Source organism: Notechis scutatus, chromosome 1, assembly GCF_049901735.1.
Source record: "Notechis scutatus isolate UNSWTSFEM ecotype Mainland chromosome 1, rNotScu1.2, whole genome shotgun sequence".
Taxonomy (NCBI): Eukaryota; Metazoa; Chordata; class Lepidosauria; order Squamata; family Elapidae; genus Notechis; species Notechis scutatus.
In genome coordinates, this window is record NC_142009.1 from 222,106,760 (window position 1) to 222,131,674 (window position 24,915).

At 37.4% G+C, this 24,915-nt stretch overlaps 1 protein-coding gene across 1 annotated transcript; it reads right to left on the reverse strand.

Moving 5' to 3' along the window:
- On the reverse strand, window positions 1-24,825 carry PECR (peroxisomal trans-2-enoyl-CoA reductase). The gene is made up of 8 exons (XM_026665501.2): window positions 24,545-24,825; window positions 16,675-16,808; window positions 13,502-13,667; window positions 11,545-11,626; window positions 8,546-8,642; window positions 4,662-4,769; window positions 3,059-3,170; window positions 1-714 (listed from the first exon to the last, which is right to left on the reverse strand). The coding sequence occupies exons 1-8, from the start codon at window positions 24,693-24,695 to the stop codon at window positions 626-628; spliced, it is 939 nt and encodes a 312-aa protein (XP_026521286.2). The 5' UTR covers window positions 24,696-24,825; the 3' UTR covers window positions 1-625.
- Window positions 24,826-24,915: the final 90 nt, after the last annotated feature.

Below are 24,915 nucleotides of genomic sequence, written 5' to 3' on the forward strand. Positions count from 1 at the left end.
TTTTCTAAATAGTTTTTATCCTAGAGCTATAATTGCACTTAACAATGAACTTAAGGTCCACCATCAGTGAGCTGTTGGACAGTATTACTTGGTCTGTTGTGTGAATGCTTGTGTGTTTTTAGGAGGCGGAGAATTTTGGCGGGTGAGGAGGTGTTTGGGGATTGTCATGTCTGTGTGCAAGTTGAGTCTGGTCTCTGGGTATTATGTGAATTTTGTTGTATGTATACTGTGTATATATGTACAATGACAATAAAGAATTCAATTCAATTCATGAATGTTTCACTTTCTTCCACAATCTTGTGTAACAGGAATTTCATTTACCATGCTTTAACAAACAGCCATTTCACTTTCTTGACAGAATATTCATGGATCACAGAGGCAATGCACTAATAGGTTCCAAAAGTTTAGAGAACAGTTACAAGATTTTCAGTTTACCCAAGAATGTTTACCAGGCAATGAACTTAATATAATATGGTTCCATATTATTGTACTTAGTGAATGTTCTAAAAATTCATTAACATTTCATTAAGAAGTTTCTTCTAAGGCACAGATTTTTAAAATTGCAATTAATGACTGAAAAATAGCTTTTTTCAAATGAATTGGGAACAAATCCCATTTCTTTGAATTACAGTTTTGATTTAGTTTTTCCTGAAAGCATGTTTCTGAGTGCTTTGGCATTATGTCCATCTGGTGGCGGGGGCCATCTGTCATGATCTAGGAGAAAAGAAAAAGTTCCTTCAGAAAGCAAAACCAATGCTATTAATTTAAATTTCAAAGATTATTTTTCCAAAGAAAAACACTAAAAACAAGCCTAATGAAATGAGTTATTGTCACTTTTATATAATCTCAAAAACAGAAAAAAATGAATATATTTAATATTTCAGAATATTGTGATAGTCATTTTCTTCTCAATAAAGAATAAAGAGTTCAGGCATTTGGCTACATTCAAAATCTTGTTTGCTAGGTTTCAATTAAGAATGTTGTTTGAAGACTTAACACCTGAGAAATTGTCAAAGATATATGAAGGAACTTCAAATACATGCTGGAAATGTAATTGTAAAGTGTAGTTTTTATAATCTCTGATGGTTTGGTGATAAAGCAAAAAAATATTGGAATTATATATCCCTAATTTAGAATATTCTTAAAATAAATATAAAAAAAATGAATCCAGTCTTTTCCTCTTAGATTTGATGGACAAATATACTGACAGAAAATCTGGAACGTTTTACTCAGTCTTCCATCCTTCTGAGGATGGTAAAATGAGGACCCAGGTTGTTGAGGGCAATATGCTTAGAGAAGGCTGTAAAGCACTGTGAAGCAGAATATAAATCTAAGTGCTGTTGCTATTGCTAGTATGTTAACAGCAGCGCACAAAGAAGGTAAGATACACTAATTCCCACAATTGAAGAATCAATGGTGAAGGCGATAGATTTGGTAAAGATGGCAAAATTGATTACTTTAATTAAAGAGAAGAATTTATCTATTTTTGTTTCCATTTAAAAACCACTTCTGGATTTTTTTACTCAAAACTGAAAAAACAATCTCATCTAACAATCTAATTTTAGATTTTGATTATTAGAATGATTTTGTTGTTAGATAAATGGCTTGAAATATTTGAATTGTAATATAAAAAGTTGAGGGTTTTTTTTGTATTCTATTGCACTGAAAGTGGGAAATAGTGGGAAGTCACTACTTTTTTTTCTTTCCTCTTTATATTCTCTTGCACCTCTCTTTCTTCTTTTTAAACATTCTTAATTTTTGTTTGTATTTGTATTTTAACTCACAGTAAATTCTAGTAATTTTTGCTTTAAAGAAGAACGTTGTCCGACCCCAATCACTGAGGTTAGTGTACTGTGTTTATTCTAGCCAGTTTTGTTTTAGTCAACCAAAATTAAGCAAACCAGGACTTCACACAATATGTGAAGCCAAGCTGTAAGTTCTGGTTGAAATACAGTGTTACATAATAGATATGATAGTATTCAAAATTAAGAAAACACCTTAACTGAGACAATTTTCACACATCCTTAACTTGTTTCATGTGAGGGAAATGGGTCCTCTGCTTACAGTACCCCATAGAAATAAATGGCTGTAACACAAGCCAAACAATAGCTGATTCCCAAATTAAACCAATTATTTGAAAGCTCTCTTGGAGGGAAAATCCAAAGAAAATTCCAACAATTGTGGAATGACACTATCAGGGGAATTGACACTAATTCTTGTAGAAAGTAGATGTAAGCTAAAACTAAATCAGAGACGTGAAAGGTGAGAAATTAAATAATTATTAACATAAGGAAGTAAATGAAAAGTAATGTAAGATTTCAAGAAGCAAATTTGCATCACAATAATCTAGGCCAGGGTTCTATGATAGAGAAGAGTATTTGACAGAGGTGGACAGCCATAGAAATTGAATGAATGAATTTAACAAGTCAATCATACAAAGGGAAACAGCTCATGATCCTATAAGCACTTGCAATTCCAATCTAAGTAAATTTAGATTCCTTTCATTAGCAGAATTTAGCCAGGAAAGAAAATAAATTAAAAAGTAATAACTTGGCTTTAAGGGAGAAAATTAAGAATCACAAAGATGGAGAATGAAATTTGGATTTAAATAAAGATGGTTAAATTTCCAATTCTTTCATGTAAACATATGATTAAATTCTATATTGTTGCATGCTTACTTGAATATATCTAACAAACCTAAAAGTTATATGCATCAGGAAAAACTTGCTCAAAATAAGTCCAGATTATGTTGCTTTATCTGAATTGAGAGTTTAAAGCTTATAGAAGCCTTATAGGCAAATTCAGCATTTAGTAGGCAATGTGAAAACATTTGAGGCAGCTATTTTAGCAGAAAAAACACATAATCTGAAAAGTGCAATACAATAATTTCTGGATCAATCTTTTAAGAGAAGTAGAATTTAATTAAGATGGAGAAGTCCTAAAGATAAATTTGTTTTTAATGTCAGGACAAAAGCATCAGAAAAAAAGGAAAGCAGATACCCTCTGCTAAAACAGTCAGGTTGCTATGTTACCACTAATTTTTGAAGCATTGTTTTACCTGGAATGTTCAAGAAGCAATGGTATAGGCTTTGTCCACCATCAATCTTCACAGTTTCTCCAGTTATAAAGGAGGCAGCTGGAGAAAGCAGAAAACACACTAAAGCTGATACCTTAAAAGGGAAACAGAATTATTCATTGTTACATTAGTTGCCTCTGGACAAGATGATACATAAATTCAATAAATAAATATTAACCAAAGAGTCAATAAACAAACAAATAAATAAATAACTATTAATCATTATAGTACACAGACTTTCAGATGTTCAATTCAGGTTTCACTTATTCTGTTGCTGCACTCACATATTCTCTGTGGTTTGGTGGACAGACTCAGCTTTCCTATTATGTTAAGGAAAAAACCATGGGTTATCCACAAAGCCTATGCTCACACAACACAAAAAGATGAAGTACAGTTTAGTGTAATGAGAGAATCTGCTCAATAAATGTTGAGAATAGAGCAACGCTTATAATCCGGCTTCTTTCTCTGCAGACAAGGCAAATTGTGATACACATCTGAAACATTCATACACTTGGATGTAAGTGAGTATAAGAAGTTGGATATTGTGAAGTGTAGGACAAGTCTAATACTGCCAACATATTTTGCTATCTTTTACATAATTTTTTTTAGGGTGTAGAACCCTAGTCACATTATGTTTAGGCAATGCTTTGCACATAGTTAGTCCTAAATAAAAGAACACATTTCATGTCAACATCACATATTGATATAAAGTGTTTGGGGCTGAAAGGGGGGAAAAAAACCCTGCTTCAGAGCATGCAGGGGGCAGCCAGAGAACTCCACTGCTATAAGGTAGCAAGTTCTCAGCAAGCACCCCTATATGTCCCTAAAGCACATTTTCTTCTTCACATCTGAAGAAGTACAAACCTTAATAATCTAGTGATATGCATTTGAGCACTAGTTTGGTCCAGTAGCTAAGGCACCAAGTTGGAAACACAAGACCATGAGTACTAGTCTTAAATGAACATTTCAGGATGCAAATATCTTGTAAAATAAGAATTGTTACTAATCCATGATAAATACATGTAAATGGTAATACTGTATACAATGTATACGGTATATTACCTTCACTAAATCAATGCCCTGCCCTTCTTAGAATCCCTTTATTTAAATGGGAATGGATTTGTATCATGCCGCCAATTCTTTTGTTCTCCTCAACAAAAGATGCATGTTATTTAAAGCATTACTTTTTGTAATACATATATAATAAAACTTCAGTTTAATGGCCCATTCAGAGGAAAAACCATCCATGAGATATAATTTTGAACTTGCATAAAAAGCCCACCCAGAGAGATGTCCAGACAATATTTCTCTGATATATCTGAGTTGTATTTAATGGTAATCCATTAAATCAAGATTTTATTTACTCATTGAATAGGTTCACATAATTTGCTTAGTTCTGGTTTAGTATACTGGGTCAATAATTCAGATTAAGTGTATTGTGTAAACCAAAACACTAATTAATAACAAAGTCAGTTTGCACTGAACATTAGCAATAAAAATGTATAACATGAAGAGAACAAAATTCAATTTTTAAAATCACCTAAAAACCCTGAAGTTCAAAATATAACAATTAAATCAACTATACCTCTTCAGGAAGTCCTAATCTCTTTGCAGGAATGTTCTTAATACTCTCTTTAAACATATTTTCACCATCTTCGTAATGTGCAACAGCAGTTTCTGAAAATATAAATCCCTGCCAAGAAAGGACAGCTTCAACATTAAGATTTTGTTATTGTTTTTCACAGCAATAAAAACTCCAATCACTTTTGACATTCACAAACTATAAACTCTGAACATCAGTACTAAAAATAAATGACCTGGATTTATAAACCAACAAGCAAATTGCATTGGAAAGGAAGAATTATATCCTTGCAAGTAAAGTACTATTCGACTCAAACTCCATTCTTGGCGACTTCGTGGACTTTATGCAATTTTGTTAGCTCTTGCCTTCTTCCCTCACATCCCACATTTAACTTACAACTCTTGGCGTTTCTATTTTTATAAATACAGTATGTGTAGTAATTACATTTAATTAATTACTAAATGGAATTATTACACATACTACATTTATAAAGCAACACAAAGATATCTACATGTGTTTGTTTTTTTAAACAAATTTGATTAATTTTAAAGACAAACAAACCATCGTTATCCATTAAGTACACAAACCTCTCCATTATTAATTTTACAAGTCAGATAGAATACTATTTTATACAACATAATTCTATTTTTCACCATTTCAATATAACCATATAGATATCTCTCAACAAATTTCTCATTATTTCTTTTTTCTTATTCAAGTTCATTAATTATTATTAATTTTCTATATTTATCCAGTTTATAACCATCATCTTCATTCCTCTCTGTCTTGTTTAACATTATTCTCATCTAACATTCCTCCGAGGTTTTATTAATTCTCAAAGAAAACATAGACACACAAAACACAAAAATATAAAACTTCTTTTAAGAAAGTAGTTTGGCCCCAGATTACATCTCTTTGTATGGACTTCAATTAAATTCGTGCTCATCTTATATGCCATTACCTATCTTATTTACCATTCTGTATCTTCCATATAACTTCTCCGCACTTTTCACTCTTCTTATTTCTATTTTATTTAATTCATTTTAATTTAATTCATTATATTTATATTTTTTGTCCATTCTTTCCAAATTATCCATTTATCTCATTCCCTACAGCAAGTAAAGAAAATTTTTTTTTTCCTGAAATCCCTGATCAAGGTATGATGCCTTTCTATCCTCCACCTAAATTAATATTTAAAATAACACCTAATACCCAATCTGATTCTGCTTAGTACATTCAACCTACTAGTCTCTAAAGAAAAAAAAATAGTAAGTCCACAATAATTAATATAATTTAAAAATGAATCTAAATTTTAAATCTTATAGCCTTCCAATTGTCTATTTCAAGAAACAAATGCTACAATAATGAGTTTATAATAAGATCAAAACAACAGTAAACTAGTCTTTTCAATTAAACTCAATATTTTAAACATTCCTTTTAATCTTTTGTTAAATTTTAAAATCTATCATTACTAAACATTTCAGATTCTTATAACATTCTAATTTTCTATTTCTAATACAAATACTACCATACCATCTTATGTACCTTGCAGAATCTTCTTTTTTGAAGAAATTATACATTACCCTTTATCCCTAAAAAAAATTCCTTTTTTCCCATCTTGTTTTATACCTTTGTGGCTTTTCCCTCCCCTTTCCCTTCCTTTCTTATCCCACCTAACCTTTTTACCTCCAACTTCCCCTCTCTGTTGTATTCCTTTCTCCTTTTGCTCAGTAACATTAACATTGAATTGGTTTTACATCTTATTTTTTCCTTTCTTAAGTATTTTTTTAGATCTTAAGTCCTTCATTTTCCTTCCTTTCTTTCTCCTTTCTCTCTTAACTAAATTTTTAAATTCATTGAAGATGGCGTCTTCTTCTTCTTCTCCTTCTTCTCCTTCCATTTCCTCCATCTGTTGTTGTATTTGATAATTAACAAATGCCATTTCTAGAGAGAGAAAGGCTTTTTTCACAGCGTCCTTTCTTTCTTCATATTCTCTAAGTTCATCAGCAGATAAAGCCATTCTTTATTCTTCTTTTTAAAGCAACCAAAGTGTTTCAAAAATTAGAGCAATTCCCCAAAATTCCAGAGAGAGTCAATCAGTCCAAACAAAACACAAAGTTCTCACTTTCTCTTCCTGGTAAGGTATCAAAGGGAAAGGAAAAAACCTCCAATCTGTATTTTAAAACCTTGTTGCAATTAATTTCTGGTCTCAAGATCTTCAAGGCATCTCCTCCAACAAAATCTTAATATATATATTTTGTCCTCTTCCTTCCCACTTATAACAAGAAGCCAAGTCTTTACCTTTTATAAAAAAGAAACAACAGGTTTCTCAATGGCCATTTGTTGATTCCATAAGGAAGGAGAGTAAACTTTCCCTTTCAGCACTCAGTTTTGCTGCTTGAGATCCTCCTCTGGAAACAAAGTATTTTTCAGAAAACCATCGTTCTCAGGATTAAACGCCTCTTAAAGTCCTGGGTCAGCCACAAAAACTTTCTCTTTCACTTTCTCCTCTCTTCCTCCTGCTCAGTCTTACCCAGCTGCCGGATTCTTTGAGGCGGCCATTGCAGACCGCCGCTCGACCGTCTTGGGAAAGGGGGGTTTTGCCGGCTGAGAAGGGGGTCTGCAACACCCCCAAACCCCTCACCAGCTCCTCCTTATCTTCGGCTGCTTCTTCGTAGCAACCTTAGCCTCCAGATCTATGGATCGGAGGCACCAAAACGGCTAGCGCAGCAGGGATCATGCAGGGTCGCAAATCCCTGCCGCTAGCGAAGCCGACCAAAGATATCTACATGTTTTATAGAGACATCTGAAGAGCAATTTCATCCCCAGTGCTAATATTAAAATACTTCTGTAAACATTCTTCCTCAATCTGGGTTAGTCATTTATGGTAGACATGAGATAAAGCAAAAACATTTTGGAGTATGATTCACACTCTAATACAGAAAATTCTGAAAATGGAGCTGGAAATGAAACCAGAACTTTTCCTTTTGGGACTAATGGAAAAAGAGCTGGAGAAAAAAATTGGAACTTTGCTATTACATATGTTGACAGCAGCAAGTATGCGCAAAAATGGAAAGACACTTTGATACCTATCATGGAAGAATGGATGCAAAAGTTGATGGAGTTGGCTGAAATGGCAAAACTGACTACTCTGATTAAAGAAAAAAACACACAAGTACTTTTGTTTCTGCATTTCATGTTTGATGTGGAAAAGAATGTAATTTTGACTTTGGTTTTATAGATTGATAGATCTTTATAGAAATGACTTGTTCTTATTATTATGGAAAAAGAAAAAGCTATGATTTGCTGTTAATGCCCTATTCTACTGCAACAGAGAGAGTCGGAAGTCAATACTTCTTTTTCTTTTCTTTTCCCTACCTTTCTTCACTTCTCCCTCCCCCTTCCCCTCCCCTCTCACTGCTCTTTTATTTATTTTTGTATTTTGCATTTTATAATACTTTATAACCTAATAAAAATGTTTGGAAAAAGAAAAGAAAAACAATCTGGGTTGGTCACTGAGACCATGAAGATAGGCTCCAGCATGAGTCTGAAAGCTTGGAAGACAAAACCTCTGGTCCAGATGACTGACCCAGATTGGATTCTGCAACATTATCCTGGGGCACATATATTTGCCTTCATTCATGATTCTTTCCCAAAAACAAACTCCACTGAATGTAAATTATAGCCCCCTTCTCAGTCTTTGGTATAGCTAAAGATTTAGATATAAAAATCTTAGCTATTCCAGTAGATATTGTATTATGAGCAAAATCTCCGAACCTATGAAAAAGCTCTTATCTTCATCCATCCAAGATTAAATTAAGCGAATAAGATCGTTAGAATCAGTTTGAGCAAAATCTGTTGTCTAAATCACTTATTTCATAACCTACTGGGGCAACTGAGTTAATCCTCACTCCTTTGCATGCCCACTCAATGGCTAAACTTTTGGTCAGATTATCAACACCAGCTCTCGCTGCTCCACTGTGCCTGCAAGGAAGCAAAAGCAGAGGCAGACTTAATTTCCTTCCACAGGTTAAATTAGACCACACTGAAATTAAATGTTGTGATTATGAAATACCTGTAACAATACTTTGCTATCTTAACTTGGATTTAGAGTTCAAGAAGATGTCCCCCTCCCAGTAATTTCATCTAATCTTGGTGCCATGGGGCAATTGTCAGAAATAGTGATCAATTCCCACCCAGAGTTCAGCTAGCCAGAGGCAAGATGGTTGAAAATTCCACCTTTTAGTTATTCCATCCTAACTCAAAGTTCACATTATACAAATAGCACCCAAATCTGCTTATTTGCCTTTATGGATCTCTGAAATACAAATACCTCTGAGATTTCTGAAAATTTAGGAGGTATCAGGAATAATTTTCTCTTACATCTAGGATTGTTCACAGGATAGAGTTAGAGGCCAACAAAATGTCCTCTCTCTTTCATCTTGTATATTATTTAAAGCTCCTCCCAGGCAAAAAATATCTGTGTGCACCTGTGTATTTTAATGTTCTGCAACCAGAAAGCTTGCAACAATTTCATAATCAGAATTCAATTAACACAGTCCCAGCAAACAAGTCTATGCAAAGACAAATAGTATTTCAACTGGTTGATAAGAAATATGTGCCAGGTTCAAATACCATGTTAATCCATGATGTGGTTTCATTGTGAGCATGATTTAGCTCCAATGATCGTGCATTAGCATACAGGTAGTCCTTGACTTACAACCATTCATTTAGTGACCATTCAAAGTTACAACAGCCCTGAAACAAGTGACTTATGACTGTTTTTCACATTTACGACCATTGCAGCATCCCCATGGTCACATGACCAAAATTCAGTCACTTGGCAACTGGTTCATATTTTGTAGTGTCTCAAGGTCATGTGATCATGCTTTGTGATCTTCTGACAAGCAAAGTCCATGGACAAGCCAGATTCACTTAACTGTGTCACTAACTTAGCCACTGAAATGATTCCCTAAAAACTGTGGCAAAGAAAAGTCGTAAAATGAGGCAAAACTCACTTAACAATTATCTTGCTTAACTATAGAAATTTGAGGCTCAATTGTGGTCATAAGTCTAGGACTACCTATAGTCTCAGTCAGAAATTTCTATCATGTGGTCTATGTCCTATATTAACATTATTTCTTCATGAGTGAATACTCTCTAACAAACCATACTTTTGCAAGCAGTTGCTGTGAACTATTTGTGGGATCCATGGCCCTCCAGAATTTTTGGCATAGCTACTTCAGTTCTTCCTAATCTACCAATCAGGGGTGGGATTCAAATTTTTTAACAACTGGTTCTGTGGGCGTGTCTTAGTTGGTGGGTGTGGCTTGGTGAACATGTGACTGGGTGGACATGGCTTGGTGGTCATTTTATTGGCTGGGCGTGGCCAACTCAATATCACTCACATCGAGGCACGCATCTCCCCGCCTGGCCTCTCATGACTGTGGGGATGCTGCAACAGTTGTAAGCGTGAAAAATGGTCATAAGTCACTTTTTTCAGTGCCATTGTAACTTTGAATGGTCACTCCACACAAGCAAAGTACCAGCAAAGGAGGGGAAAAAAACTCCAGAGAAGTTCCAGAGACAGGAAGTCTAGTCCTGCCAAGAATGTAATAAGGGTTAACAGAGAGGCAGTTTCTGTAAGCAACACCAGAATGTTTCCTTCCTGCCTTCCTTACAGGATTAGGCCAGTAATTTCTTCTAACAACCGGTTCTCCGAACTGCTTAGAATGTTAACAACCGGTTCTAGCGAATAGGTGCGAACTGGTAGAATCCCACCCCTGCTACCAATGTAGCAGAAGTTGATTTCTTCAAAACTTTCTCATATTCTGATTTCTGCATTGGAAATCTATACAGTCACTGGGCTTTGCAAAAACAAGGTCATTAAAAAATTGGGAGAATACAGTACAATACTGATTAAAAAGGGAACTAGCTAGAGAACATGGGCTTTAACAGAGGTGGTATTCAGCAGGTTCTGACCAGTTCTGGAGAACCAGTAGCGGAAATTTTGAGTAGTTAGGAGAACCGGCATATACCACCTCTGACTGGCCCCACCCCCATCTATTCTCTGCCTCTGATCAGCTGGGTCTTCTTTTGTTGCCCTGCACAGAAGAACGGAGCTGGAAAGCAGGTGGGATGGGGTAGGAATGGGGATTTTGCAGTAACCTTCCCTCAGGAGTGGGGTGGGAATGGAGATTTTACAGTATCCTTCCCCTGTCACGCCCACCAAGCCACATCCACCAAGCTACACCACGCCCACCAAGTGTCAGCGTTCCAGCAAACCTCCATTCCAATCAGTAACTCCAAGACAAACATATCTCGAAAGTAACTTTATTAAAATAGCACCTGGCACATCTGTGGAATCCCGAATCTAAAAGTTTTTGGGCTTTCCACAATTTCCCAAACTACAAATCCATTCCCCCCTTGGCTGTCATCACATCACATGGCCTAATCGCAATCCGTCCAAAAGTAAGATTCTTATTTCATCCCGTGCCATACTAAATGACCTTGAACTAACAAAAGAATTTTATTTTGTCTACTTACAGCTACTTAATTGAAATCACCCCTCTCCCTCTTTCTCAGGCTATGTGGCAGCGTGGAATATGGCTTCCAAAGCTGACACCAAGACACGCCCATAGAACCGGTAGTAAAAAAATTTGAATCCCACCACTGAGCTTTAACTTTCCCTGCATAGCAATTTCAAGCTGCAAAACAATATTGCAGGGAACAGGAAAGTGTCTCTGTATCTATAAATGTGTATCTGTTCAAAGTTGCCTGAACTGCGCGATAGGAGCAAACGAATTTGATAAATAAATTAAAATAAACACATATGTTTAGACTTAAGTGACATCAAGCATGCATTTGGATATTAATGATAGCTTACGAAAGGACAGGCATCCCATTCCACATATTAGCCACAATATTGACAATGGAACCTCCATGATCCCGCATCCAAGCATTGTATACTATATGGAAAGAAGAAAAAAAGAGCAGTAATTAATATTGTGACATTTTTATTTATAAAGGGTGTACAGAATGCAGTCTCAGTTTGAGTTAACTCCCACACATCCAACATCTACAGTGGAGTGTATCAATAAGGGGGGCTGTATAATATACAACATAGCAATGATATTAAATCCAGATATTAGGGCACAAGTAACTATGAATAGAGGTTAATTCCCCACATTACTGAGAACATATAAATCCATTCTGCTGCTGTCACACACACACAAAGCCCAACCCTGCCTCACCATGGTGTGTGTGTGTGTGTGTGTGTGTGTGTGTGTGTGTGTGTGTGAACAGTGTAAGCCTACTATACCAGTCAACATGACTCTGGCTTGGAGAAAGATCTATTCCAGTTCTTCCCAAAAAAATTTCTATGGATTTGCTCAAAGATGTGGAAGATATGATACCGATAGTGAGTCTCCCTGGCTGGGAGGTACCCATAAAGCTACAGGAGAAGAACAAAGAGACTACCCTAGTAGCAGGATCATCCATGGCATGGATGGGGTAAATCCTAATGCCCTCCCCGCAGCCACTGACACAGATTCTAGTGAAAAGAGATCTTTCCGCTGTTCAAAGATCTTCAGATCAGGAACATGGAATGTCAATGGCTTATACGTAGGAAAGCTAAACATCGTTAAGAACAAACTGAATAGGTTCAACATTGATATACTTGGCATCATGAATTTCATTGGACTGGCTGTATATGGAGACACAAAATGGTTCAGAATTGGAAAAGGCAATTGGTAAGGTCGCATCCTGTTACCTATACTATTCAACATGTACACAGAAATAGTTATGACAAATGGACATTTGGAGGAATCTATCTCTGGCATTAAAATCGGTGGTAGGAATATCAACAACCTCCGATACACAGACAATACAACATTGCTCATGGGAAACAAGGAGGATCTAGAGAGGCTAATCCTGAGAGTCGAAGATGAAAATGAAAATTTGGACTGCACCTTAACATCAAGAAAACAAAGATAATGACAGCTGCAGAGTTAGAATGCTGATCAATAATGAGATCATCAAAACAGTAAAGAAATCTTCCTCAGCTCTAAAATTCACCAAAGTGGTGACTGCAGCCCTGAAATCAGAAGGCATATAGCATTTGGAAGAACTGCAATATCTGGCATGAGTAACATCTAGAAGAGTAAAGACATCAGTCTCACAACCAAATGCAGATTAGTTAACACACTAATTTTTCCAGTTGCTACTTATGGCTGCAAAACTTGGACTCTGAAAAAGGCAGATAGGAAAAGGGTGGACACCTTTGAACTGTGGTGCTGGAGGCGACTATTACACATTCCAATGGATTGCAAAAAGAACAAACAAAGACGTCCTAGAACAAACCTCACCAAAAATATCACTTGAAGCCAAGATCACCAAACAGTGGCTATCGTACTTTAGTCATGTCATGCAAGCTGACTCACTCAAAAAGTCAATATGCAGGGAGTGATCAGTACTATTCTATTAGAGATGCAGTCTGAATAACAGTTGTATCATAATTTAATCTAACATAATTGTCAAAACATGCTAAGCACTACATAGTTAGGTTTATCATTATACCTCAGTTTCAACCATTCCTTCAGCCAAATATACACCAGCTGACAAGAATGTGACCAGCAAAGAATTGCTTCCTGGCAGACCTACGGATAAATCTCTTATTCATTTGCAGGAGTGTGCTTGCTGGATTCATATGTCACAATAAACCATAACTGCGAATATTTAAGGCTAAATATAAAAAAATGTCAAGGCATGAAAATGAGAAATGCAAAGTAATCATGCTTCAAATTGCTTTATGAACAAAACTTCAGTTTATAATAAGCAATCACCTGCTTTACAGCAATAGAAAGTTCCAGTCAAGTTGGTTTCAATAACAGCATGCCAGCCTTTTGCGCTTATTAATTCAGATGGGCTAGGAAATTGCCCTCCTCCATTGTTGACAAAAAAATCTATCCTACCATGAAGATCTAATGTTGCTTTCACCAGTGCCTCTACCTACAAGTAAAAACAAATTGGAGTGGTAAGATTGATGTTCCATTTGCAGATTTCTGTACAGCATTAAAATCACTGCTTGGTCTTTTCTCTAAGGTCAAATATAATATTTGTCTATAAACTTACATAAGTGTGGTGTTTCTTTAATAGAAAACCCTTTCTACAAAATAGTTTTGAGAATTGTTAGGAATCACAATATGGTAGTTAAAAGTATCACCTAGAATATTCTATAGCAAGGAAATTCTACAACAACCCAAGATTTCATCACAATGACAAAATTTCTATTGTGATTTGCCTATAGCATGCCTGCAGAAGGATTTGTACAAGTTTATTGAGAGTTTACTCTTAAACATAATTTATAAAGAAGAAAACAAGAGTATTATTACTTATAAAACTCATATACTGTAGTTATTATGTTATATAATTATTATATAATGTTATAGTCCCATCTTAGCCATGAAAGCCAGCTGGGTGACATATGGGCCAATCACTCTTTCTCAGTCCAACCCACCTCACATGTGGAGAAAGGTGTATTGGATATGCCCGCCACCTTGAGGTATTTGTATAAATAAAAATAAAGGCAGAATATGTATATGTATATATGTATGTATAAAAATACAAATTATAGTCAAAGGTCCATATCATATATCATAGCCCTGCAAAATGTGTTTTCACTGTATCTGCCTGGCTACCAATGACAGAAAGTTGATCAAGAGTTCTATAACTTTAGCAACTCTTTGAAAGGGATCCAATGGCAGTGGTTTAACAACCATCGGACTTGTCATTTCAGACGCATATTTCAGAACAAGCCTCTACAAAGCAAATTATGTTTCCACATGACATCTGGTAACATGATATTTCCTTTCCTGGGAAAGATGATCAAGCCCAGTCACAGTTAGAATATAACAATTTATATATGTAGCAATGTACTGGATGTAGAACTATTGCATTAAAAGTCACAGCTTGTAATGGTGTCCTCTTAACAAAGGAAAGCTGGCAGGCAGTGCTGTACTTGGAACTTGTTTGCCAAACAAGTGGAATTATTTATAGCACTATGATGGGAAAGCTTTATTAGAAGGCAAGGATGCCCTAGTGGATAGAGATTAAAACTCAGCATTCAACAAGTTTTCCCCAGGTGGTTTATTTGAATCTGCTGTAACAGATTACTCGGAGAAACAAAGCTACTGACAGATGTAGACATATGAAAAATAAGGTATATATAAAAAAAGTATTTTTAAAAAAGGGGCTTTGATCCCTTTCAGACTGATAATGTTATCTTAGTCCCTTGAGGGAGACATCTTTGTAGCCACATCCTCAGGAAGAAGACACTCCGCTTTTCTGATTCTGTCACCGAGGGGAAACGCATGCCAAATTTTTCTGATTAAAGTGCATTCAACTTGTAACGTACTACTTGCCACAATTATGAAGTGATTTATTCCAATTGTTAAGTTACTAACTTGGTTGTTAAATGAATCTGGCTTATCCCCATTGACTTTGCTTGTCAAAAGGTTGGAAAAGTGATCGCATGACCCTGGGATACTGCAGACATCATAAATATGAGTCAGTTGCCAAGGGTCTACATTTTGATCATGTGACTATGGGCATGCTATAGTGTGAAAAACAATCATAAGTCACTTTTTTCAGTGCTGTTGTAACTTCAAATGGTCACTAAATGAATTGTTGTAAGTCGAGGACTATCTGTACCAGCAGTACAAATCAGGTGTGGGATTCAAATTTCATAACAACAGGCTCTGTGGGCATAGCCAGGTGGGCATTGGCCATGTGACTGGGTGGGTGTGGCTTTTTTGGCAGCACTCCCTCCTTTTTGGTCCTTCTGGGCCTCAGGGATGCCCCCTGGGGGGCGTTTTTGCTCCCAGAAGGTTTCCCTGGGGCCCAGGAAGGAAAAAAAATAGAGCCTGGGGGGACACGCAGCACCCCCCCCCCATGCTCCATTTGGGGGCCTTCTGGGCCTCAGGGAAGCCTCCCGGGGGGGCATTTTTGCTCCCAGAAGGCTTCCCTGGAGCTCAGGAAGGAAAAAAATGAAGCACGGGGGGCACATTCCATTTGGGACCTCCCAGGCCTTAGGGAAGCCTCCTGGGGCGTTTTTGCTCCCAGGGGGCATCCCTGAGGCCCAGGAAGGCAAAAAATGGAGGAGGATAGGGGGTGCGCTCCTCCTCCATTTTTCCTGGGCCTCAGGGAAGCCTCCTGGGTGAAGCAGTAAGCGAGGGGAATCCCGGCACAGCTGATCATAGGAACAGCTGATCGTCGGGAGAGGGGAAAAAAGAAATAGCTTAAGAAGTGACTGGGCAGGAAAGAACAGTCAGCGATGTCGGGCACACAATGTTGCGCATGTGTGATAAGGATTGACTGGGCAGGGAGGGGAGGGGTGGGCAGAGAGGGGCGGGCCAGCCTGGGGCATGATATGTCGGTTCTCTGAACTGCACAGAATCATAACAACCGGTTCTATAGAACTGGTCCAAACTGGTAGAATCCCACCCCTGGTACAAATGCTAAAAAATACTATAGCATTGAACCAAAATGTTTTTTTCCTTTTCTAAAATCAAAGCAATTGTCAAATTATAATTCCATTTCCATCTAAATAAATGGAACTTCATCTAAACCAGGGATCCTCAACATGATGGTCTTTTGATATCTTCCAAACTGTTAAAGATGGATGTTAACAACAAAGCACATATGATTTTTTTTTTAAATTAATAAAATGTAAGATATATTGGAGATTACAAAGCACTGAACGCCTCCTCCTATATTTAAAATTACAATGATTTAAAATTGTATAATATAACTGACTGACTCCTAACTGACGTAAAAACAACTGGAAACAGCAACATTTGCCATTTCCAGCAAAGGAACTAGTATTTAGATCACTTTTTTTGGTTTAAACTTTTAATATTGAGATGAAAATATGGTTGTTTTTTTTCACTGTAATAATGAAAAGAATAACCAGTGAACAATATACTAGTCAAATATGGAAGACTATTTACGTTTTTACCTCTTCTTCTTTGCGAATGTTGCATTGTATAGGAGTCACCTGGGCAGAACTGGTGGAGGGAATTTCAGCAGCTAACTCTGTCGCTGCAGCTTTTAATCTGTCAAATTTACGAGAGGCAATCACTACATTACTACCTGCAAAACAAAACAAGAGGCATTTCAACATTTACAAGTTGTACAAAGATTAAACCAGATCTCTTGCTGAAATATTAAATCTGGGCTAATCATCTCTTCAGTATCACTTTCAGGATTATCAAGAGATTACTGCTACTTGCAAACCTACAAAGAAAGAAAACATGAAAATTGTGCTTATTCAAACATAACATTACATATCTGATATTAATACAATTGAGAAAGTCCAGAAATATTTCACAAGAAGGGTTCTCCACTCCTCTACTCGTAGCAGAATACCTTATGCCACCAGACTTGAAACTCTAGACCTAGGCAACCTAGAACTATGCCACCTTCGTTTCGATCTAAGTATAGTATATAAAATCATACATTGCAATGTCCTACCTGTCAATGAATACTTCAGCTTCAACCATAACAATACAAGAGCAAACAATAGATACAAACTCAAGGTTAATCGCACCAAACTTGATTGCAGGAAATATGACTTCAGCAACAGAGTGGTCAATGTCTGGAATACTCTACCTGACTCTGTGGTTTCTTCCCCAAACCCCAAAAACTTTAACCTTAGACTGTCTACTATTGACCTCACCCCTTTCCTAAGAGGTCTGTAGGGGGCGTGCATAAGCGCACCAAAACGTGCCTACCGTCCCTCTCCTGTTGTTTCTTTTTTTCTTATTTGTATCCATTTCATGTATTTATAACCATGTTTATACTTATACCTGTTATCTAATAATTGTTTGACAAAATAAACAAATAAATAAATAAATAAACATTTAGTTTACAAACAGCATGCATTCTCTTTCTAGTATTAGAGCTAGTTCTTAGACTTAGACAATGGTGCGATTCAATTTTTTTTTTACTACTGGTTCTGTGGGCATGGCTTGGTGGGGAAAGGATACTGTAAACTCTCCATTCAGAGGTGGTATTTGTCAGTTCTCCGAACTACTCAAAATTTCTGCTACCGGTTCTCCAGAACTGGTCAGAACCTGCTGAATACCACCTCTGTTCTTAGAGCATCAGAAACAAACTGTCTGCAACTAGGCAAGTCAATTATCAAAGCAAGCAGCAGTCCAAAATTACCACCACCACACAAACAAACAAACAAACAAACACTTGAGTAGCTTCAAGTCCTTTACACACATTGTTTGGAGAAAATGGGGCAAGAATTTGAAGCTTGATTTCATTATAAACAGGGCTTGCATTAGCTAAATCCTTCCATAATGGCTTTGTAGCTTTCCCACAATAAATCACATTAGTCTGCCTTTCAAAGTCTGTTGATGCAAGTGAAATTTAACATGCCATGAGCCAAGGTTCTGTCCCATGACTGAACTTTCTCCCTCTAAATCTTCTTCAGTCTTCAAAGAGTGTCACTTTCCCAAAATATATTGTATTTTGTGTGCCTATGAAAGAAATATGGGAATTTTATTCTTGTCTTCATTCATAGGATAGCACTTTTCTACACTTGTATTCATCTACAGATTGAACAAACACTTTTCAATAATATCCTAGCTCAGTAGTGGAATTTGACTAATATATTACTTCAAATAAGTTAACAGCCAAAGAACCATATCTTGTCTTAAAGCAAGAGAGAGAGAGAGAGAGGGAGAGAGAGAAGGAGGCAGGGGGGAGGGAGAGAGAGAAGAGAGGGAGGGTAAGAGAGAAAGAGAGAACTTTAGTTCAGTCATTGATCAATAAAAAGAAAATAATAAAATGAATAACAGGAAACTATACCCTAGAAACAAGAACTATTAGCAACCATTTGTGAAAGAAGCTTATAAATATTATAGCAAAATTTTATTACTCTTGAAGAAATAAATTTATCTTGATTATTTAACAGATGGTACAGATAAAAGTTATCAGAATGCCCTGAAATTTAAATAAAAGAGTCATCACCTAGTGGTGATTGTCTCTGTCTAAAAGTATTTTGTCTTTAAGATCTGAACAATAATGGTAAGTCCATCTACTGCCAGTTATATATCTCTACCCTGGGAATGTCATCAATGGCTTAGCTCAGTGTTTGAAGACTGAGAAATCTCAATAGGGAACAGACTTCAGCTGAACCTTGGCAAGACTGAGATACAGGTATAAGAATAAATATAGTTTTGAATACATGAGATAGATACTTATAAGAAAAAAAAAATACAATAAGACAGGGACGGCAGGAACGTTGGTGCGCTTATGCACGCCTCCTACACACCTCTTAGGAAAGGGGTGAGGTCAATAGTAGACAGTCTAGGTTAAATTTTGGGTTTGGGAAAACAAGGTTAAAGTTTTTGGGGTTTGGGGAAGAAAGTCTAAAGCACCGAAGTGCCAGAGCCAGATGCGGAACCGGCCGGCTCGGGGATCCCTAGAGTATTCCAGACATTGACCACTCTGTTGCTGAAGTCGTATTTTCTGCAGTCAAGTTTCGTGCAGTTAACCTTGAGTTTGTATCTATTGTGTGCTCTTGTATTCTTATGATTGAAGCTGAAGTATTCATTTGCAGGTAGGACATTGAAATGTATGATTTTATATACTATATTTGGATCGGACCGGAGGTGGCGTAGTTCTAGGTTTTCTAGGTCTAGAGTTTCAAGTCTGGTGGCATAAGGTATTCTACAACGAGTAGAGGAGCGGAGAACTCTTCTTGTGAAATATTTCTGGATATCACAACTCTTGCCTGGTGAGCAAGTAGCAGTTGTGGCTAGGAAGCCTTTGCACAGATTTGTATGAGTGCCAGTTGCATCTGTTCTTGGTTCAGCAGACCCTAGTGGTGATTAATACCTTAATCACCACCAGATTGGATTACTGCAATGCACTCTACTTGGGATTACCCTTGAAGAATAACTAGAACAGGGGTGTCAAACTCGTGTCATCATGGCGTTGTCATGTGATGTTTTGAGACCTTTTTCCTCTTCACTAAACCGGAAGTGGGCATGACGCATCTGGCCTGCGGGCTGCGAGTTTGTCACCCCTGCCTAGAAGCTTCAGCTGGTAGAGAATGCAGCAGCATGAACTATTCTGTGTGTTCCTAAAACAGCACAAGTTATACCTCTGTTCCCCAAGCTGCTGTTTCTTGCTTCTAGATCAATTCAATGTGCTGGTTTTAGGTTTAAAGTCTTTTTTGCAGTGGGACCGGGCTATCTGTGGAACTGTCTCTCCTTGGTCAATCCGCCCATCAATTAGATCTGGCAGAGGAAACATGCGATAAAGGATACCATCAGCTGCAGACCTACATTTGGTGAGTCCTAGGACATGTGGCTTCTTTGTTGTGGCATCCACTTTATGGAGCATTCTTCCCCCAAGATTAGATTAGCTTTTAATATTGCAGAAGTTCCTCAAGACCTGCTTATCTTAGCAGGCTTTGGGGGGTGGGGGCAAGAACCAAAGACATGCTTAGATAGCTCCTTTTCTGGGGTAGACATTTTTATATTCTCTTTGCCTTCGTTTTAATGTGGATTTTTATATTTTAATATCTGTTGTTTTATATCTGTTGTTTTATTTCATTGTATGGTGCTCAGAATGGCTTTTTGTGAAATGGGCAGCTATACAAATTTGATAAATAAGTAAGTTTCTTGAGAAAGGAGAACAAATCCCCATCAGTTTTAATGTTACATTAATACATTGATATTAATCATTTCAAAAGCATGTTGGGAATTCTCAGTTATATAGTAAAAACTGCATACAGCAGTGGACTCTTCTTAACTACATTTTATAGTTACAGAATCATAGAAATCACAGAATTGAGGAATTGGAGGGGTCTATAAAATCATCTAGTTCTATTTTCTGCAATTTGCTAGAAAAACTAATTAAACCATCCTCAAAAGTAGATTGTTCTTAAAAACTTCCAGAGGTGGGAAAGCCACAACTTCAATGGATTGACTGATGAAATCCATTGTTGAACAGGTCCATAATGCCTATATTAAGTAACAGGTTAAGTGAAAACAGACTGTTTTGAATTATGAGTTAATTGCAGTGTGTGAACTCAGCTTCTATGATGCTCCTTGATACAATCCCGCACATTCCATTCCACTAAAACACATACAATCTTCAATAAAAAGTGACTACATCGTTTTATCATGTCCTTGAACTGAAATCCAAGCAACACAAATTGCAACTTCCTAGTATAGCCCATGGATATTTCTCAAATAATATCAGCATTAGAGTTTAAAAAGTGTTCAAATGTTATTAAGTATAACCCAGTGATTTTCAAACTGGAAATCACATGCATTGCAACTCAATGCCAATTATCCAATAGTCTAATTTTCAGAAGTTTTTTGCATAACAGAATTAACAGAACACCTACCATTATGCCACTTCTCTCCAATATTGTTCTTTGTCAATGTTTTGCGATGACTATACCATTCAAATCATTGTACCCAGTTAGCACTAGCTGAAATTTGACACTATAATTATTTATTTTAAAAGTCTAGTAAATACTAATTAAAATGACAGCTATTCCTAAATCAAATGACAAGACATCAAGTATGGTTAAGGGACCATACACATCAAGAGGAAGATGTCATAGATGGCATTTCTATTAACCACATATTGTAGCTTAATATCAGGGATGATATTTTAATATGTCACACCAACCAGGCTTTAGAAATCACAATCTGCTTTTTCAGTTAATTTATTTATTGTTCAAAGAATCACACGCACACACGACTCTGGAATTTTCTGGCTTTACATACAACACTAAGTCAAAATGTCAGTGTACAAAATAAGGAAGATGATCTTGACCAGATATTCCTATGAAAAAGAAACTTTTTTTAAAAAAAATCCAGAACATCCAGACAATATTTAGAGCAGTTCAGATCAGAGGTGGTATTCAGCAGGTTCTGACCAGTTCTGGAGAACCGGTAGCAGAAATTTTGAATAGTTCAGAGAATCAGCAAATACCACCTCTGAGTGGAGATTTTACAGTATCCTTCCTGTGCCACGCCACCAAGCCACGCCCACAGAACCGGTAGTAAAAAAGTTTGAATCCCACCACTGGTTCAGATAGTCCACTGGAGTATGACAAGAGGGAAGAGTTACAGCAGTCAGACTTGTCAGATTTTATATTATAGCCAATCTCAATATAAGTAGCTTTAGCCTTCCTGGAGAGTTAATTTCATTATCTGCTATATATAACAGAACTGATTACCAGTGTCTAATTTATAGTTCACTATTTCACATGAATATGACCTCAGAAAAAGTATCATAAATAAGAGGACCAAGTTTATATTTTGTAGGTGAACATGTTCAAAGATGTTTATATCAAATTCTAGTGGAAAGAAAAAATCCACAGATCCAGAAAATGAAACATTAATTTGAGCCACAATTCAGCTTCAAGAACTAAGTTCAGTGAGTCCTCGACTTATGAACATAATTGAGCCCAACATTTGTGGTTAAGTGAGACATTTGTTAAGTGAGTTCTACCCCATTTCACAACCTTTCTTGCCACAGTGGTTAAGTGAATCAGTGAAGTTAGTAACCCGGTTGTTAAGTGAATCTGGCTTCCTCATTGACTTTTCTAGGCAGAAGGTTGCAAAAGGGGATCACGTGACCTTGGAACACAGCAACGGTCATAAATATGAGCCAGTTGCAGAGCATCTGAATTTTGATCATGTGACTTTGGGGATGCTGCAAAGATTGTAACTGTGAAAAATGGCCCTAAGCCACTTTATTCAGTGCTGTTGTAACTTTTAACAATGACTAAATTAACTGTTGTAAGTTGAAGACTACCTGTAATCATAGAAGATATGAAACACAAAAGGACAAGCAATGTAAGCACGGCAGAGTTGGGGACTAGTTTTTGATTTAATAAGAGAGTTTAATAAAAAAAGATTTTTACATAATTATAGCAGGACACTGCAGTGAATAGCCTATCATATTTTTCTTCTTAAAGAGAGGATATGCATTTTTTATTTTGTTTTCCTGAAAAACATTAACAGTTACAAATCTGCTCCAGGGATCTAACAAATTGCATTGCTTAGTTCCGGGGTGGGATTCTACCAGTTTGCACCTATTCACTAGAACAGGTTGTTAACATTCTAAGCAGTTTGGAGAACTGGTTGTTAGAAGAAATTACTGGCCTAATCCTGTAAGGAAGGCAGGAAGGAAACATTCTAGTGTTGCTTACAGAAATTGCCTCTCCATTAACACTTATTACATTCTTGGCAGGACTAGACTTCCTGTCTCAAGAACACCTCTGGAGATTTTTCCCCCTCCTTTGCTGGTACTTTGCTTGTGTGGAGTAACCATTTAAAGTTACAATGGCACTGAAGAAAGTGACTTATGACCATTTTTCACACTTACAACTGTTGCAGCATCCCCACAGTCATGAGAGGCCAGGGAGGAGATGTGTGCCTTGATGTGAGTGATATTGAGTTGGCCAAACCTAGCCAATAACATGACCACCAAGCCATGTCCACCACCTAAGCCACGCCCATAGAACCAGTTGTTAAAAATTTGAATCCCACCCCTGCTTAGTTCCCATTATCTTATTGATGCATGACTAAAGTCAGTCACAGCTTCCAGAAAATAATTCCCTCCCCAGGTTGAGTTAGATGTGCAGGAAAAAACCTGTCAATATCCACTAAGCAGAAGAATGGGCACATAAGCTTTATCTTAATCCATCTATGAGTAGTTTGAATATTACAAAAGTAATGCTCATCATAAAACCAAAGTCCAACTTAATCACTGATCCAGTTCACACATAGCAAAAATAGTATTTGAGAAGAGTCCATATACACTTTCCAAATAAAAATTTTTTTACAGAAATATTTACAGACATTTATTTTACAGAAATACAGCAGAATGCCAGCTTTTGATAAAACTCACATAATCACTATGTCATGTTACAACAATGTTTTATAGACTGAGCAAGTGAAGAGGAAAAAAGAGAAGCAGAATCCTAAGGCATTACACAATGTTTTCTTGAATTTTCTTTATCGCCTACAGTATTTCCTTCAGCTATACACCATTCATACGTGATCAGCTTCTCATTAAATTACACTTCCTACTGATACTCTTTTTCTCTCTCTCTTATTCTGAAATGTCTTCAAAAGGATTCCTCTTGATATTCACCAAAGTGGACACAGACACAACATACAGAAAGGGACAAAAGATGCTTCCCAAAGCTTTCAACTATATGTCCCATAATCTCAGTGACAACACGAGTTGGGGCTATTGGAAGCCGACACCCAAACAATCTGAAGAAATCCAAGTTTTTCTTCCTCCATCCCCTTTTCCTTTTTTTCCAAGAAAATTCCTCAGCCTGCTCTAGTAACTTCATAGCAAGTAACAACTTGTTATGAAAAGCAGGCCCAGGCACCAGACTTCTAAAGAGAGGGAACCCGCACCCTCTCCTGTCACTTTTGTCCCAAAGGTGCTTTTTCAAGAGGCAACTGGGCTTTCTGGTTTTTCTCTTAAGACGTCTGGCTTCTCATGGAATTCCCCACCATCCAGTCAGAGCTGAAGAAGCTTCTAGGAGGAGAAGCGAAAAGTCTTCAAGGAAAAACCAAGAAAGTCCAGTTGCCTCTTGAAAAAAAAAAAAAAAAGCACCTTCGGGGCAATCATGACCCCTGGATGACTGAGAATTTCCAGAGACATCCTGTCACTCTTGTCAAAGTCCTAAAGCTACACTCAAGAACACGGAGGAAGGACTCGCAGGATACCTAACCTTCGACCCTTCTCCACCTCTCTCATTCCCCCAGGGGTGGAGAAATGAACCCGCTCCCGGAGAAGCTAGCTTTCGGAGATCCGTTGCCCACCGAGATGCAGCAGATCAGCAGCAATAGCCTTGCCGATGCCCGTGCCTCCGCCCGTCACGATGGCCACGTGATTGCGAAAGAGTCCAGCCGCCAGAATCCCCCTGCCGCCGCCGCCGCCACCGGAGCTACGAAACGCCGCCGCTGCCGCCATCTTGACAGCTCTCAGTCGCGCTCAGATCCCTCGCTAAAAAGCCATTCATATCGCTCGGAGCATTCCCGGGTCACGTGACTTGAGCCGCTCCGCCCCCCTCCCCCTTCTCTTTCGAAATCGGAACGCTGCCTCTTGGGAAGAGAGTGCAGTACAGTCAGTGGCAGCCTTTTCCCTGCCACGCCCACCCGCTTGCGACGGAGGGGGCGGGGGTGGGGGGGGG